We start from the raw sequence: 18220 nt of genomic DNA, 5'->3' as shown, positions 1-18220 counted from the left end.
AGGTCAGGACTAGGTAGGGATGTCTCAGCGTGGCCCAAAGCCTCAGCCAGGACTGAGTTGTGCCTGAAGTCCCCTGGGGGTCACAGAGGGCCTGTGAGGTGGGGGAGGGTGGCAGAAAGCCGGCCTGGGCCCCGCCTCTGAGAACACCTCCCAGCACCACAGGCCCCGAGCAGAGTCCGGGGCTCCGGTGTCTGCGCGCCCTTGCCCTAAGCCATGTCCTCGAGCTGCGGCGGACTCAGCTTCTCCGCTGGCCTGTCTTCGTCCGGGGCCTCCTCCCGCTCCGGCTCCTCGCCGTTCCGGGCTAGGCTGTCGGGCCCGGACACAGTCCCCAGCACTTTGGTGCTGTGCTCCTGCGCTCTGGCTCGGAGCGCGGCGATGCTGTTCTCCCTCAGTTCCTCCTGGGACATGGCGGCCGGGGCGTCGGGACCCCGCTCCTCCGGCTCTATCTTGTCGAGCTTGGGCAGGGCCTGACGCTCCGCCTCGGGCTTCCTCCCCGACTCGGCTGCCGCCTCCAGCGACTTTTTGTGCATCCCTAAAAAGAATTGTTGGTATTCGGGTTTAGAAAAGCGCCTGGGAAAGCCATCTTGAACTGAAAACGGCAAAGATAGAGAGAGGCCAGAATTAAGGACGAGCAGAAAGCCTTACTTCATACACCGCAGTCACGCGAGTCCCAGGGGTCGGGGCCGGGGCAGCGGGAGGGGGGCCGGGGATGAGGCTGCGGACCAGCAGCGGGGCACCAGGCCTGCAGAGGGCTTCTCCCAGCCAAGTCCCTGGGCACCTGGCCCCCGGGAGTCCTGTCTGTCCCTTCCCAAGCACAGCACTTGCTCCCCGAGCCCTCCCTTTTGGGATTCCAGATCTCAGAACTCCAAGATAAGCTGGTGCTGCTGTCAGACACAGGTCCAGATGGCAGATGGGGGAGGATGGCAGGTGGAGAGATTTAGGGGGAAGAAGTCCTTTGGGCAAAGCCAGAATGGTGGCCAAAGGGACCTAGTGGTCCCCTCAACCCCCAAGAGGGGCTGTTTCATTCACCACAACCCCAGCTCCAGCCAAGGGAAGAGGAGGATACACACCCTGGGGCAATAGCCACCCCCTGCTCACAGGACAAAAGAACCCACAGGGGGATCCGTCCAGGATGAGAGTCCTACGCACCCAGTAGGTGGGTGCGAGGGACAGACACCAAGCCCTGGGCGCAGCCTGCCCCCTGAGCCCCCACGGGAGACCGGGAGGCCGGCTTTGGAGGGCCTCTCTCCCGCCAGGCTGTTGTGGCCAGGCGTCCCTGCTCCAGGGCTCTGTCTGTCCCCTCCTCCAGGGAGCCCGCTCCCCTCACCACAGGGGCAGGGCCCCAGGGAGAGTGCAGGCTCTTACCCAGCAGCCACGGGGCGCAGGAGTCCATGATGCCATCCTTGGCGGACTTGAGGATGGACTCCGGCAGGGGGATGGAGTGGCGCACCATGGCCCCGTAGAGCCCGTACTCCGCCATGACGCTGCTCCGGCCCCAGCACTTCTCCCGCTTCCTCCACTTAGCTCTTCGGTTCTGGAACCAGACCTGTTAAGTGCAGACGAACAGGTCAGGGGCGTCCTCCACCAGGCAGAGGCCAGGCCCCTACCCCGCTGTGTCTGCCTGGAGTTAAGGGACCCGCCTCTTTGATTGCCAATGGCCCCGTTCCCCTGTGACTTCGCTTCCTCCAGCAGGGCATCCTTACTTAAGCTCACCTACCCCGAAATACCCCTGGGGTTCCTCCAAGCTTAAGGTGTCCAGAATGAGATACAAGTCCTGTGAGAACATGATGGGCAAAATGGTCTTTTTTTTTTTTTTTTTTTTTTTTTTAACCAAAGCAGTTTAAGGTGATGGAGTAGGGACACCTCCTGGACAGGGTCTAGAAGATGGGCAGTTCCCCATGTGGTCCTCAGTTTGCAGCCGAGAAGCCCGACCCTCATAGCTCTCTTGCAAGTGTTCACACCTCCAGCATACAAACAGAATCCCTTTTCTGGCTGGTAGAGGACAAAGTCCTTTCCAGCGCCTTTGGTTCAGGGCTCTGTCTCCACCAGAACTGCAGAGGCCAGCGCAGTCCCGGCAGGGCAGGCGAGGTCAGTGTGGACTCAGGCAGCACAGGGCTTTTCATCCAGGTGTCAGGAAGCCTGGGAACGGCTGCAAAGCAGGGCAGGGGACACTCCCAAGAGGCCTGAGTCAGCCTCCCTTCTCTGCCCTGTCCTGGCCAAGTCCTGCCCCGCCATGGTGTCCTCCATTCACCCACTGTGCACAATTGTGGACCTAACTCTGAATGACATTTGGGGGAGCTGGGCAGCCATCCTTCAGTCAAGGAAGGAAGACAAAATCCTTCTGGTGTGAGGAGCATGTGAAGGTAGGGACGTAGGAGAGTTCGGTGGGGGACACTCTAGGGCATGCTCCTCTGGCCCCAAAGCTGACTGGTGCGGGGTCTGAAAGAGCATGGGGTGGGCTGGGGGTATCGGCAACACTCCAGCCTGGTTTTGGGAGGAGATCCCAGGGTCCCTTTCACGCATGGAGGAGGGCGGAATTTCTTGGTCCCCCCAAACATTTTTCCTGAGGCTTCCTGCAGCTGACAGGAGCCAGAGCCAGGGACAGCTGCACTGTCCCTCAAGCAGGTGAGAGGCCCGCGGCAGACCGGGGGTCTCTGGAAGGACCCAGGCCCGCCAGCCCCCTCTGGTCCCCTCACAGCCCCTCCAGGCCCTGACCCCGGCGGCGGCGAGCCACCCAAGCGCCCCGGGAAGTGGGGGGATGGAGGGAGGGCAGAGGCGGGTTCGGGGAAAATCTATTAGTTTCCTGGGCGATTTCCATTCCCTCACCTCGGCCAGGTCCCCGCCCTTCCCTCCGGGCCCTCTCCCCCGCCCCCGGAGGCGGAGGTTTCAGCTTTTGATGAAAAATTGCTCCAGCTCTATTCAGGAGGCGGCAAAAGAAGAGTCACCCCCAGGGGCAGCCCTGGGCTGATTGAAAAATAAGTTAATTTCTGTTTGAATCGATGGGCCTCAAGCACTGAAATATCACGGGAAATTAAAGTGGCTGCTCTCTCGGGAGCCGCGGCATTGACCCGCACTAATTAATGCTGGGGAGGCAGAGCGAGCCGCGCCGCAAGCCGCTCCCCCTCCCCGGGGGACCCCAAACACTTCTCATTTAACTAATTAGACAGGGAAAATTGGGTGTTAATTTGTTTAGGATTTTTTCCCCTCTTCCCCCACGGCAGCTCCCTCCCCGGCCCGCTCCCCACGCGAGGGCGCGGGAAATGAATGCGGGGCTCGCCGGCAGATGGCTGCCCCGGTCACTCTGCAATCTTCTCCGACTTGATTGCTTGATTAGGTCGTTAGCACATTAAAAAAAAAAAATTGCTTGCCGTCTGGCGCTGGCGTGATGAGTGGGACGCGCGGCAGCGCCTGGGTAATTTATCTTTTTATACGGCAAAGAATTTGATTTCAATCTGCAGATATATGGGGAGCCTTTGACACCTGTTTAACATCGCGCCGCTGACAGCTTAACCCTTTGCTGCCTCGGCCGCGGGGAGGCCTCGGCGGGGGCTCGGAGTCCGCGCGCCCCTGCGGTTCCCGCCTCCGCCGCCAGGTGGCGGAGTGAGCTCCTTGGCAGCTCCCGACAGCCCCGAGTCTGCAGTGGAGCGCGGCCGGCCACATCCAGCAGGGGGCGCCCCGGCCGCACCCCCAAGGCGCCCAGAGCCCCGTGGTCGCAGACTTTCTGCGGAGCTGCTTCCAGACCGCACGGTCCTCGCACACCTTTAAGTTGACCCAAATGTGTGTAACCTGTTTTGGCATTTCTTCATTTGTAAATAACTAGGAACCTCTAAAAATGGGAGAGACGCGGCCTCAGATTCCCCGGGCCTCTCAATCCTCACACTGACCCGCGCCCGCGCTCTTAGAAAACGATCGCTCGTCCCTCCCTGGGCGGCGCCGCCTCTGGTGAGCCTCACCGTTGCCACCACCGGGTTTAGCACCTGCCGTCCCTGCTGGAGAGCTGCGGAGCTAATGCAAGGCCTCCCTCTGGTCTAGACCCAGACCGCACTCAGCGAACCTGGCCAAGGAACGGGTTTATGTAATTTGAAGGCTACTAGATGGCTGCGCTCCGTGCACTAAAGAGCGGAAAGCGGAGCGTCATGCGAGTTCCGGCTCACTCGGCCATCGGCCTGGCCTGGCTCTGCGGTGTGTTTAGATCTCTCCCCTGCGGCCCTGTCTGTCCCGCAGGCCCTCTGCCCTACCCAAAGCCTGAAGTTTGTCTGAGACCTCTGTCCTGTTCTATCTTCCTTCCCATTAGCACTTAGTCGTCCTCTACAAGTACTCGTCTCAAGCTTTTTTGCACAGAGGAAAAATCTAAAAGGACTAAGCCACAGGAAGGTGTAAGTGACTTCTGGTTTCATCCACCTCACAGAGAAGACAGCAAAGAATGAACCCCTTGGCGATGGAATTCCAAGATGGAATTCCAAGTCTGACCACAGAGGGTTGGGAAGGCTATCTTTATGAATCTAAGTAAGCCATCTGCCTCCTGGGCAGGAGATGACCTTCCTGCTTGAATACGGTGGATTACAAAACAAGACCACAAGCCCTTAACTGGAACCCACTGGGACCAGATTCCAGAATGTTTTGGATTTTAGAAAAAATATGTGATGCATATACTACATGTTATGTAACATCCTGCAGCAGCAGCAGTGTACTACTGCTATGTACCCATAGTCAAACCAGCTTTGATTTCTGCAGCAAAACATACACATATTCATAAGGGACAAATAAAGAGCAGGAGGTCAGATCTGGTTTTTGCCAAGAATGAGCTCTGTTGACAAACTGATGAAAGAAGTGTCTGTTTTCAGTACGGTTTAGAGTCAGGTATTCTGGGGACTTCCCTGGCGGTCCAGTGGTTAAGACTCCGAGCTCCCAGTGCAGGGGGCGAGGGTTCGAGCCCTGATCGGGGAACTAAGATCCCACATACTGCATGGCACAGCAAAAAAATAAATAAATAAAAATAAGTAGAATCAGGTTTTCTGGGGAAGGGATTGTGGAGTTAACAAAAGCAGAGATGCTCACTACCACTCCCACTCCCCCCGCCCCCCCAAGTGTGGATGCCTGGAAAGGTGCATTGCCCTGGCTTCCCCAGGATTCCATGAGCTTGAGAGGGGGGCAGGGCTCTCAGATGGAAAGAGCATCTTTCTTGGAACACTGAAGAAGGGGGTGCAGACTTGGGATTCAGATCATCTCCGGTGCCTGTAAACAGAACCGTTTTCCTCAGTCTCCTAATTTGGACAAATGAATAACTGGTCTGCAGATCAGACTTTGCCCACAGATGCTCCAAGGGGAGTTGGTGCCAGCTGGTCGCTCAAACCGGGAGTCATCCAGACCCTTGGTTATGGGCTCCTGGAATGCCTGGCTCTTTGAAGACCAGATGCTGCTCCAGTTTATGGAGGAAACCTGGACAGCCAAAAGAATTTCTTTGTAGGACAGCTGGTAGGGAAGCTGTGGCACTGGTGCCTTGGAGGGAAGAGGACAAGGAATTAGAATTAACCCTAACCACTCTTCATATTTGCCTTTCTCTTCCCTTCCTCGAAGCAACCAGCATGCGTGCAGAACTTAAACATTTGCAACAAGAACTGAAAGCAGCCAGTCCTGAACTGGAATTCCCAACTGTGGCAAAAATTGCTGTGTGATCCTGGGCAAGTTACTTGCTCTCTCTCGGTCTCAGTCCCTTCAAGCATAAAATAAGAATACCAAAAAAAAAAAAAAAAAGAATACCTACTTTTCTGGGTTGTTTCAGGGATTAATGAAATAAGTGAAAGTGCCTAAAATCAGTGTTTGTCACACAGAAGTTGCTCAATAAAAGCCACTTATTATTATTTCAGTGGAGGCACAGAAAGTCAGTGGGAGTCTGTGCAGGGGTCAGGTTAATCAATGGCATTACCTGCCCTTCTGGCCCCTCCACGTGCTCTGCAGCAAAGCTGGTCTGAGAAATAATAATAATAACAACTCCAGGAGGTGTGATGCGGGGACAGAGCTAACCTTCAGGCTGTAAGATTTTAATACAGATAGCCTCGAGTTTCCCCTCTAGGGGCCAAACAGATGCCCCTGCAACTCTCCCGCATTTCTAATGTTTCCCAGACCCTTGAGGCTCAAGTGCAAGAGACCACCCATGCAGCTGGCTATGATCAGGAGCTAGAAGACCTAGGTTGGAGACCCCTGCTCTATCTCCAACTGCCTTTGTGACTTTGGGTGCATTTCTTAACCTTTCTGAGCTTCCAATTCTTCATCTGCCCTATGATACCACTTCCTTGCAGGTCTGTTGTAAAAATTCAACAGAATAGTGCATGGGAAGTGCCTGGCATGTTGTAAGAACTGAAAAACGTTGGCTTGATGTTGGGCGAATTCTGGGGACAAATGTGCTACGAGATGAGGATTTACTTTCAAGCCAATGCTCGGTGACACTTTTCCCATAAAGCCGGGTCCTCCCATCTCCCACCTTTGACATGCCTTTTCAGCATTTAGGCCCCCTTTCCTGCTTGGTCTCTTGGTTCTGGCAAGCCCACAATACTCCTTCAATCTCTCTCTCACTCTCCTGACTGCGCACTTTCTGGAAGACACTGCTCCACTCTCAAGGAAGTCGGGTCCGCAACTCTTCAGGAGAGCCTGCGTGCAGGCCCCAGCAAGGACCAGAGCCCTGCCTTCCACTTCAGGGCCTCCAAGTGCCTGAGAAGCGGCCTACAAGGGACATCAAGGGTCACCAACTTGGTAGTCCCAGGGAAAGGAGAGGGGGAAGATCTTCTAGCTCAGGAAAGAGCCTGGGTTTCCTGGTGCACTTCCCTTCACAGGTGGTGCCCAGCAGCACTCAGAGAGCCCAGATAGGAGGCTTCTGGCTGTCGACAGCTGGTCTGACAGGTGCCTCCACACCTGGCAGAGAGGGTCCCAAGAGCTCGTGCCTCCAAGGATGGACTGGACCCAGGAAAGGGCTTCTTGCCAAAGGGATGCTCTTCTGCCACAGGGCACCCATCAAGCCGGCAGGCAGCACTGTCAGCTGTCTCTCTCCCTTTGTGGGTAACCAGGGCTTCTCTTGTATTCACAAGTTCCCAGCCTTGTATCCCCCCAGGACTATGTGCCCAGGCCTCCTTCCCTCTGCAGTCCCTCCAGGATCACCCCACTAAAGGAGACATCTTGCATGATAGATGTTCTGCAACTTCTGGCCCCTTGGCTACCCCAGGCCCTGCCCTCCAATCTTGCCCCAGGCTATTGGGCCCGCTTTTTTGGCCATGTGGCACTTTCCATCATATTCGCTTAGCTTCTCTCCTCTCTGACTGGAAGCTGATTAATCTGGGCTCATTGCTGGCGTGAATTAACGACCTCATACTCCACATCCACTCAGCACTTCTGACAGCATATTTCAGCACACCCCTTCCAGTCCCAGCTTCAGGCCCAGAGAAGCCTGGCCTTGCTGTAGCCCCTGATGTCCACTAGGGGGCAGCTCTGCCCATGTTTCCTGGCAGCCCCATGCATCATCCTTCCCTGCACCTCTGGACAGGTCATCCCACCAGGTTACCCAGTACTCCACTTTCTTCCACTCATATTAACCCACTTAAAACACAGAAACTCTTTTCCTGAGCCTCTGACCCAGCATTTTTTTTTTTTTTTTTTTTTTTTTTTTTGCAGTACGCGGGCCTCTCACTGTTGTGGCCTCTCCCGTTGCGGAACACAGGCTCCGGACGCGCAGGCTCAGCGGCCATGGCTCACGGGCTCAGCCGCTCCGCGGCAATGTGGGATCTTCCCGGACCGGGGCACGAACCCGTGTCCCCTGCATCGGCAGGCGGACTCTCAACCACCGCGCCACCAGGGAAGCCCTTGACCCAGCATTTTTACACTGGCTACACACAATCACCTGGAGAGCTTTAAAAACGTACAGGCTCCACATCAAACCAAACCTAGCATTGCTAGGTGTGGGGGGCTGGGACGGGTAATTTAAAAAAGCTGTCCTGTGATCTCATAAACGTCCCGGGCTGAGACACACGGAAACCCTTTCCCATCCAGGCAGCTATCTTCTAACTTCTGGAATATAATCCCCTAAAACTTTGTCCCCTACCCTTGGGAGGGGACCATTGTAAAAGAGGCAGAATGGAACAGTGCTAGTCAGAGAATCCAAATATCATCCTTCCAAACACACCAGGCTGCTAAAAGTGGAGGTGAGATGTCTCTGTTCACTTTGCGCATCCATATCTCTGCAATGGAGGCATTTAAAATAAATACAACTCTTGTCAGAAAAAAATACAGTAAACACATAAGTGAATATCTTAATATTCTCCTATCTTACAACTCTGAGAATGAGTGACCACACAGAGGAAATAAAGTCAATCTGGAAATCCATTTCCTCTTCCCCAGGGCTGACATCCGGCAGGGGCTTCCAGAATGCCATATCCTAGCATTTCTCAGAGACACACAAAGGACTTCGTGTCTGAGTCTGATATGAAGACTGGAAATCTCTTCTTCCCCCAGCAATGCACCTTATCCCTTCACACTCCAACCCAGAGAGATATAGAGGGAGGAAGTGCTTGCCCTCAAAGCACAAAGGCAGAGGGAATCGCCACTACTGAGGGGGCTGGTCTCTCATCGCTGCAATTTGCATTAATTATTCCAGTTTCTGTAGATGGGTGCTCCCGTTTCCCTCGTTTGCTCTCCTGAGATAGTACTTGAGTACCGGGTTTGAATCCCAGTCCACCACTTACTTCACCTCTCAGCCCTTCAGTTTCCTCATCCAGAAAATGGTGATAAGAATAGCATCTAACTCATCTAGCTTTTGTGAGGATGTAATGAAAAAGGGCATGGAAAGCACTTAATATCTGGGACAATGCTATGTACTGATAATGCCAATAACAATACTTTTGTTAAATTATTTTAGATAATTTTTGTTATTATTAGTTCACAAATGAGTAATCTGACGCTCAGAGTTTGATTTGCTGGCAGTGAAACAAAGATTAGAAGGAGGTGTGTCTGACTTTTCACATCTACACTGTGTTCTCGTTAGACATTGGACAGTAGGTCTCAGACACATCCAGGGGCTTACTTGGGTTGCCCCAGCAGAAGTGTGTGTCCCAGCTGTCCACCTGGGGCTGTCCCACTCCTCCATTACACCCATGGCAGCCCAGGGGCCCAGTGAGAGAGGTGATTCTGAGGAGGCTGCTCTCTGGGAGGGATTCCCCCTCTTCCCTTTACAGATGGCTTGGCCTCTGCCATGCCTGGTGGGTTGTCAGAGCCAGGACTAAGATCTGGGTCCCTGACTGGATATCCAGTCCAATAACCTTTCCATTCCACCTGAGAATGTCTAACTTCAGACTTGGAGCCTCTAATAACTGCCCTTCCCCTTAAGCCTCAACACATAGACAAAGGCCTGAAAGCTGGGGGAGGGGAGGGGACTGGCTCTGAGTGGTAGGGTCCATCCTTAGATGCACTGGTTCCACTAAACCAACATGCTGAGAGGAAATGAGGAGGAAGGGTGGCAGTGTAGTGAAGTAAGTGTTCTGGAGTCTAAAGGGACTCAGGTCTGAACTCTGGGCCTCAGGTTCCCCACCTGTAAAGTGGGAATAGTAATAGTACCTAGTCCATCGGGCATTCTGAGGATCCTTTGGGAATAGAATACAGAAACTAACACAACATTGTAGAGCAATTATACTCCAATAAAAAAAAATTTTTTTTAAAGAATATACATAAACTACCTCTGGAAGGAACCAAAGGAAACTGGTAACCCCTGGAGGGACTGCTGGTGTACGGTGGCAAGGGTGACCCACATTTCACCCTTTTGAACTCATGTACCTGAATTCGCCCATTCAAAAAATAATTTTTTTATGAGTGAGTTTTTGGGGTTTTTAGAACAGTACCTGGTACTCAATGAATATCGGGGGTTTTTTAATAAAGAAGATTTGATACAGGCCTCCCACCTGACATCAAATCATCTCTGTTCCTCCAGCTTCAAGCCAAAGCAAAGGCTTCAAACCCAAGAGGCAGGTGGTGAATGAGTGGGCTTTAGGTACAGCCTAAAGGGACCTTAGGTGGGTCCTTGTATCCCCCCACTTACTAGCTGTCTGGCCTTGGGCAGTTGTTGGGCCTCACTTTCCTCAGTTATAAAAGGAGGCTAATGTTCTCTCCCCCACAGGCTGTCGCCAGGATTTAATGAGATCAGAGCTCAAACCAAGTGAGCTGGGCCCATGCCGGACCCACTGGAACACGCCACACACATGGCTCATCACACCTGCAGCTGCCACTGTCATCCCCATTTTACAGATGAGCAATGGGAAGCTTGGGCTGGAAGTAACTTGTCCACAGTCACTCAGCTGGTAACTGGTGAGGCCAGGACAGTCTGGTTCCAGAGTTGGTGTCCCTAACCACTGCACCACCCTGCCTCTCCTGTGCATGTCCCATAGTTAGAACACTGGGCACATGGGAACTGCTCTGTGGGATAAAGCTGTGACTGTCACCGATAGATGTTAAGACCTTTCCCAGGCCACTTGGTAAAACACTTGGGGGCACGGCTATTTGACAACTCACAAACACTTTCTGGGAGCATCATTTAGCCAAAGAACCAGGCAGTGCTGGAAGAGCTGGAGAGATCCTTGCCTTGGTTCTCCCATAACCGCAAATTCCACAGCCAGTCCTCAAAATCCAGGGAATCAATGTACTCCACACTCTTGGCTCGTCCATGCTGGTTCTGGTGGCTTCAGACACCACCCTGTAGACAACGCCCCCAGTGATTTTAAAAAGCCTAGAGTCTGCCGGCTGGGCATTTACAGCAATGCAGTGACAGCCGAGGGCGAGGGCGAGCTTCCCCAGATCTTTCAGACACTCCCACCCACCACCACTACCACAGCCAAAGGGATTTCAGGACAAGCCACCGCAAGAGACAGGCTGTTCTTTCCTACTGGTCAGTAGCACAAATGTGGGACCAACCAACGGGGAAATTGGGCAGTCTCACCCCACCCCCACTGCTCGTCATGACCACACACACACACACAAGATCCAGAAGCAACACCCAGCCTGTTCCCACTGGAACTCAGCTGGGGGGGATGATGGATCCAGGCCACCATGGATAATGCGCCAAACAGATAATCTGCTTATGAATAATTGAGCTTATTGTTAGTGTCACTGTCTAAAGCCATTGGCTGAAATTCCCCATAGACTTCCAGCGGAGAGGCAGGCTCTTCTGGAAAAGCAGCTCACGCCTCGTTTCCCATTCTCTGGTTCTCCAGTGAGGGAGCGCAAGGAACCTACACGCCTAATTTGGTTCCTCTGGACTTGTCCCCTACCCGCCCCAACTCCCATCACTCGTGGAGACACAAAGGAGGAGGAGATTCGGAGCAGACGGGGTTTCAGGAAGTCGGGACCCTTTCCACCCTTTTCCAGCCTGGGCCATCAACTACTCCGGGCCACTCAGGTGTCCCGATAGGAGCAGCTTTGATTAAAGGTCTTGATCCAACTAAGGCAACCCCAAAGCTTCTGGAAGTGTTCCTCCACCACATCACTTCTTCCTGCTCTTGGAGGCCCTGTCTGGAGAATCATCAGACTTCATCTCCTCCCAAAGAAATGATTAAGTGGCCCACTCCTGCCCAGCGAGGGGCGTCCTGGACTTGGGAGGATCCTGACACTGATGAAAGGAGGCTGGGCGCCCAGCAGAGCTGAGGACAGCCCAGTCCAGGTCAGGGCTGGTTCTGCCACAAAACTCTCCAGTGAGGGGGAGGGGCTTAATGAGCACATCGTGGGCCAGATCTGGGAGAAGTCAAGGAGCAGCAGCCCTGGGCAGGGCCAGCTGTTGGGTTGTGAGGAGGAAGGAGGCTCAGGTAGATGGAGGTGGTGGGGAGTAGATAGGAAGGGAGGGGGCAACCTCTTCCCAACCGGGAAGCAGTGGAAGGAAGGGAGACAGATGCTCCCCCACCCCCAGGCACCCAGAGAGGCCTGGGGCCACCTCCAGGCGCATGGTTTGTCTCACATACTCCTCAGGAAGCCCACAGTGCAGCAGCAGGCCTCGCCTCCTCTGCTAAGTCTCTTGTTCCCCCAGCAGTGCCCATCTCACATGGTAGGTATTCAGCAAACACCTGCCTGCTTAAATGAACTGCTGTGCATGAGGACATGATTACAGACAAGCACACACTCTGCTGCGGGGTGGGAGATGGGTGTCTGGGAGCCTGGGGCAGTCGATGTCCCTGAGGGTAAGGAAAGTGTGAGACAGGGACTCAGAGCTGTTACCTGTATCCTGTCTTCGGGGAGCTCTGTTTTCATGGCCAACATCTCCCGGGCATAGACGTCTGGGTAGTGGGCCTCATTGAATGCCTTCTCCAGCTCCTCTAGCTGGTAGGAGGTAAAGATTGTCCTGAGGGGGGCAAAAAAAGTCAGTCAGGACCCCCAAAATGGAAAAAGCTGTCCCAGAGAGGACAGAATGGCCCTCCCCCATGGCTCCTGGACAGATCCCAAACCCAGGCTTGGCCAGCACAATGGGAGGCAACCTTGCTCCCTGCCCCCCCACCCCCCACCCCATCCTCTGAACTCTTCTTCATTCAAGTCTGAGGGCCCACACTGCCCTTCTGGTGGTGAGGAGTATTATTTCAGCCCTCAGTGACATTTTATACTGGGAATCTTCCTGGAAGTGCCTGGGGGGAAAGGGTGTTAAGACACAAATTTTAGAAAACTGCAGAAAGCCCCTCTTCTTCCAGGCACAGCGTGGAGGGCTCACCAGGTAAATAAGTGCCTCAGCCTCATCGGGACCAGCTTCCTGGGCTCCTCTCACAGACAGGAGAGTTGATCTTTTACATTGTACTCAGAGTTCAAAGACTCACCACAAGGTCAAATGCAGCAGCTGCCCCAGCCCCAGCGTCTGTACAGCAGAGAACTAACTGATTCTAGCAGCCCCTCACCCTAGCTCAGCACGCCCGCCCTCCTCACCTGCCCAGACCTAAAGGCTCCTTAGAGCCGCCCGCGGAGTCTTGGGGGCAGGGAGATGGGGAAGGGGGCGCTCTGTCCCTTCCTGGGCCCAGAAGACAAGGGTCACCTCCCCGCCATCCCACACACAGGCTCAGCCACTCACCCAGCGGGAGCCCCATTCAGGGGAGTTTCATTCAGGTCATCCCAAGAGCGCCTTCCCACACACTCCCCCAGTGCCCACAGAGCGGTTCACATTGACCTATTTTGAGTCATAAACTGCTTTAAGAATCCAGTAAAAAGCCACATCCTCTCACCCTAGCAAATGGATATGCTCCAGTACATACAATGTTTTACCTCCAATATTAGGGGGTTCATATCCCCCTTTCTTGAATAAATACACTACTCACCCACTTACAGACACAAATTCTTTTTCCAGACCTGAATTTCACCAGGTTCTAGGTGACCTTTATCCTGCACCCTCCTCAACAAGCTGGGGAGCAATATAGTCCAGATTTTTTCGCAGACTCCACTTGTACAATGGTATATTCCCTGCTTGAGCCTCCGGGATTTGGACCCTGGAACCAGCATGGGGGGGCGTGTGGTTTAAAATCCCTCGCTGCCGACCTCGCCTCACCCAACACAAGGAAAAAGTACAAATGTCAGCCCCGTATACTCCTTGTGCTGGTGTTGGCTTTAACGTCTTGGAGGATGATGCGGGGGATGTGTGAGAAAGAAAGATTCTGCTCTTTATAGAAAATGACTGGTTTGATTCTAAATTGTTTCTCCTATCCTCCTGGGAGGAACAGAATGCTTATGTATACAGAAAGTTAATTCTTCAGAATTTGAAGATCTGCTGCTTTCTATTCCTCTCCTGCCACTTACTGAAGGGTCCCTGAACAGACAGTCAAAATAAACAATCAAAACATGCAAGTCTTTTTCAAAACTAGGAAAACTGAGGCACACAGCTATTGGGGCGTGGCCAAAGCCAAAGAGGAAAGGTGATGACAGGTCATTCAGAACCATTCAAGTGCCAGCCTCTGCTTGGGAGAGCTCTCATTAAAAACAAACAAAAAACCCAAAACAAACAACAAAAAAACAGACAAAAAACAAAGCAAAAAAGAAAGGAATTAAGAGAGAAACAAAATGAAACAATGCCTCAAATCCCGCAGACTTCCCCTCATTCCTGCCTCAGAGCTAATCCACGTGTTTATGCTGATGTGCCCTTCAGGGAGTCTCCCTGCGCCCCGTACAACGTGACCCAAACCCTGCTCCTGGCTTTACGCAGAACCCCAGACCCTTCAGTTTCCCATTGTAACCAGTCTACCAGAGCTGAGCCTTCCAGGAAAAGGGAAGAGCAAAATCTGAGAGACTCCGAAGGCTGCTGCTCCATCCCCACTCCCCTCTCTAACCCCTGCTAAGCCCCATGTGTTTCTGGGTGATCAAGAGATGCTTGCCTCTCATCACCATATTCCAGGGTCTCTTACCTGAACTCCCCAAATGAGAGACGCTCAGGAAAACACAGTTTTTAATAATTAAAAATTGCACCAGCCATTCTCCTCTCTCCAATAATCTGTTCCCTTCGTGTACCAGAAATAGCCCGAAACCTAGGGCTGTTGTCCTGTCTCCCTGGGAACCCTCCAAAGCACCCAAATTTTCCCTGGTGGAGAGGGTATCAGGTGAGGATAGAGGGTTAGAAAACTTAAGCATGGACTTTCGGCCGTGGGTCAGTCAGCTCCAACTGCTGCACAAGGAGATGCCCCCATGCAGAAGCACTGCTCCTGGGGGTGCTTTGTTCGGGGCTCTCCTTGCTGTGGGAATCCCTCCCCCACCCCTATTCGGTCAGCAGCACAGAAGCCCTTCAGCCAGACTCCAACCTGCCCTCCGGGTCCCTGTCCCTGCTGGAGGTCCCTGTCCAGGCTCCAGAGGCTGACAGGATTACCCCCACCCTGCCACCAGCATGATATGGATGCATCGGAGGTGTTTTAATGAATATTTGCTGGACGGATGAATGTAAAAAGTGACCCAGGATCAGGACTAAAAACAACGTTTCCGTTTACAATAAAACAAAACAAAACAATACAAAACAAAAACAAACAGCCGCCTGAAGGGAACAAACCGAGGTCACCAAGAAACCAAGTCAAAGTTCACCCTCATTCAAGCCAGAACCTGTTAGGGCCTGAGAGGTGAGGAAGAGCCGTTTTAAAACGTGGGGGTCATTTCCGGGGGTGAAGGAAGAGAGGAACGCAGAAAAGCACCCAGAGAAAGGGTGCAAAGAGGCTGAGAACAAATTGGGGCGAAGAGGATGAGGTGGAGAGCACCCCAGGGGGAAACGTCCACCCAGCGATCGGGAACCCTGCGGGCGCTCCATCCGCACTGGGCGGAGAGAGATCTGGGAAAACAGAGCCAGGGTAAGCGCAGGGGCAAACAGCACCCGCAGGAAGTCAGGTCGATTTTTGGTTCTGACTCCTTTATTTGTTGAAAACCTCCTCATACATTTGCACAAGGAATTGGTAGCGGCTGCGGAAGGGAATGCGGGTCTGGTGTGGGGAATTACTTTTCAGGATATACCTTTCGGCACCTACTGTATTTTAACTTTGTGCAAGTAATGTCTATTTTAAAAATATTTAAAGAAAAACAAAAACAAAAAAACCCTCACTCTTTAGTCTGTATCCTCCAAGGCAGCCCACTCCACTCCAGCGAGGGCTTGCGGGGTCCTTCAGTGCACACACTCCTCTCTCGGCATTTTACAGACAAGGAAACTGAGGCTTACGGATCACAGAGGAGCAGAAGCCAAAGGAAAATTTGCCATCCATGCGGGTATCACGCTCGAGATTTTGCGAACGGTGGGGGCAGAAAGATAGGGGGTTGGCGGCGCTGACAGGGACGGCGGGAGAGGAATAGGGGCCGGGGCAGAGGGCAGAGGAACCGGCTCCGGCGGGAGGGGAGAGCCGATCTGCCCGCCCGGAGGTGTGCGTGGCTCTCCGAATGTGCCGATGCAGGGCTGGCACCTGGGGGCCGTCAGCTCCTCTCTGGCTCGGGTTTAGCCCTAGCTGGGGGCTTTCCTTTCTCCCAGAGAAGCAGGAGAAAGCCTGAAACGGTGCCGCTTCCCCGGCGGCCGATCAAGGTCCTCACCCGGCACGGCCGGACGCCAGGGCCCCGGGCGGATGTCCCCAAACAACGTCCGGTCTCCCCGTCCTGGCACAGCAGCGGACCTCAGATCTAGAGCCGGCGAAATTAGGGTCCGAGCGACCCTACTCCCGAACAGGGGACGACGGCAGGGGATAGGTGAGCAGGAAGGTGACCGAAAACGCTGCAGGGGCCTTACCTGTGTCGCCGCTTCTTCCGTTTCTTGGTCTGGTTTAAAGCCGATTTGGACATTTTTCGGTCGCTGGAGGAAACATCTTCAGAATCTGAAAAGCGGGCGGAGGCACGTGCGGCAGAATGGGGGACGCGCTCCGCAGCACCCGGGCGCGTCAGGCTCCCGAAACCCGCGGGGGCCCCACCCCCGGCGGCCTCCGGGAGCAGCCGGGCCTGCTCCGTCTCCCCGGAGAGCCCTCCGCGAGGTCTACCCCATGCCTAAGCCACGGCTGTTTCTACCCACGCCGGCGCCGCAATCTGGAGGTCGTGAACACATTCCGTTCTGTTTCGTTCTGAGAAGCAAAGGCCCAGACACGCCTGGGCAGGGACAGCAGGGGAGCGCGACAGCCTCCGCGGGTCGCAGGGCCCCCCGGCTGTGCCCCGGGCTCGGCGCCCTGTCCTGCGCTAGCAGCCGTGGCGCCGGGGTTCGGAAGGTGGCCCGCAGGAGCGGAGCCTGGGCGTGGAGACCTGGACTCCGGGAAGGGCTGGGGGCTCCCGGGCACAACCCCCTTTCCAGTGCCCGCACCATGCGCCCCCCCTCAGGACTGGAGAGACTGCGACGCACCACTTTTCGTTACCCCTCCAAATAAAAATAAATTAATTAAACGAGAGCGGAAAATCGGGGAAATCGCAGAGCGCGAACCAGAGCCGGAGGGCCGAGCTGGCGGAGACGTGCGGCCGGGAAAACTGCCCGCGTAGGGCGCGGCAGGGTCGTCCAGGGGTCCCGAGCCCGCAAGGAGCCGGGATCCGAGATATCGTGCCGCTTAGGTGGCATCTCGGATTGAGACCCCTTGGGCCGCCGCCGTGGCCGGGTTGTCTAAGCTCGTGAGGAGAAAATTAAAACCCAGCTGACCAGTGCGGGAGGCTTGGAACGGAGGAAAGGAGGAAGGAAAAGACAACTTTGGACACCAGGGCTGGGGCCCGAAGCTGGCACCCGCTTCCCGGGCCGCCAACGCCCGGAACGGAATCGGGCTCTAGGAGCGCGGGTCCTCCGAGAGGCCGGGGCCGAAGTGGAGCAATGGAAGGGGACCCCCGACTGCCCCACGCGTTCCGACACCCTAAGCCTTCTTTCCAGTGGGGCCCCAATCAGGCGCCGCGGCAGAGCCGGCCCGACCAGGGGACCGGAGCACAGCTCGGGCTTCGGAAACGCGGAGGCCAAAACCCGGCCGCAGCCGGGAGCATCCTCCGAGCCCTCGCCCCGGGCGCGCCGGCTCCAGGACCGCGCTGCGACCTCTCGGCCTGGCACGAACTTTTGCGCCCGGAGGAGGCCTTGCGGTGCAAGCGAGAGTCGACGGCGTGGGGTTCCCGGCTCTCACCCCAGTCAGGCAGCCACACAGCCTCGCCCTGACCTACCCGAGCTGGCCGTCTGGCTGGTGTCCAGAGGCCCCGACGCTCTGCCCAGCGGCTGCAAGTGGACGCTCTGCGGGTCGGACAGCACTTCCAGGAAGGTGGGCTGTGCATAGAAACCGGGGAGCCCCCCGGGCCCCAGTAGCCCCATGCCGCCCACTCCTGCGGGACTGAGCACGGAGCGCGCAGCCAGCAAGTGCCCGGGGGCCAGACCGTCGAGGGCAGCCCGCGGGTGGGAGCTGGGGGGCTCCTTGTTCAAGCCCAGGATCTCCTGGATGCCAAACCCGGTGCACCTGCCCGGGGCGCCCCCCGAGGTACTCTTGGCCACTGTCTCGGCTTTGGGCTTGCTCAGCGCTTCCCCGGCTTTCCCCGTCATCTCTCGGCTCTTTGAAGGGGCTGAGGCCGCAGGTCTTTTGCTCCCCCCACCCCCCCGCCGGGCTCCCCGCTTCACGAAGTTGGTCCCAGGTGCCCCCTCCGATGTCTAATGCTCAGGAGCCCCAAGGAGATTCCCCTTTTATCCAACCAGGCGGCAGCCCAAGTGGGGTCAGAGCTGAGCAGCCAATCACCGGGGCCAGGAGCGATTAGGAATTCCAAAAAGCTGGCAGCT

General features: G+C 55.1%; 1 protein-coding gene across 2 annotated transcripts; it reads right to left on the bottom strand.

The window, feature by feature from the left end:
- Window positions 1–206: 206 nt before the first annotated feature.
- VSX2 (visual system homeobox 2) lies at window positions 207–17989 on the bottom strand (the record flags this gene model as incomplete). Of its 2 annotated transcripts, none has more annotated exons than XM_081228934.1 (5): window positions 207–589; window positions 1366–1546; window positions 12238–12361; window positions 16235–16319; window positions 17620–17989. In XM_081228934.1, 5 exons carry the CDS (start codon window positions 17987–17989, stop codon window positions 207–209), a joined length of 1143 nt encoding a protein of 380 aa, XP_081085060.1. The 2 variants fall into 2 exon arrangements, with proteins under 2 accessions (XP_081085060.1, XP_081085061.1); XM_081228935.1 differs by having other exon boundaries at window positions 207–532.
- Window positions 17990–18220: the final 231 nt, after the last annotated feature.

This window comes from Mesoplodon bidens, assembly GCF_964165515.1.
Source record: "Mesoplodon bidens genome assembly, chromosome: 3".
Lineage (NCBI taxonomy): Eukaryota > Metazoa > Chordata > Mammalia > Artiodactyla > Ziphiidae > Mesoplodon > Mesoplodon bidens.
This window is presented reverse-complemented; position numbering and strand designations above follow the sequence as displayed.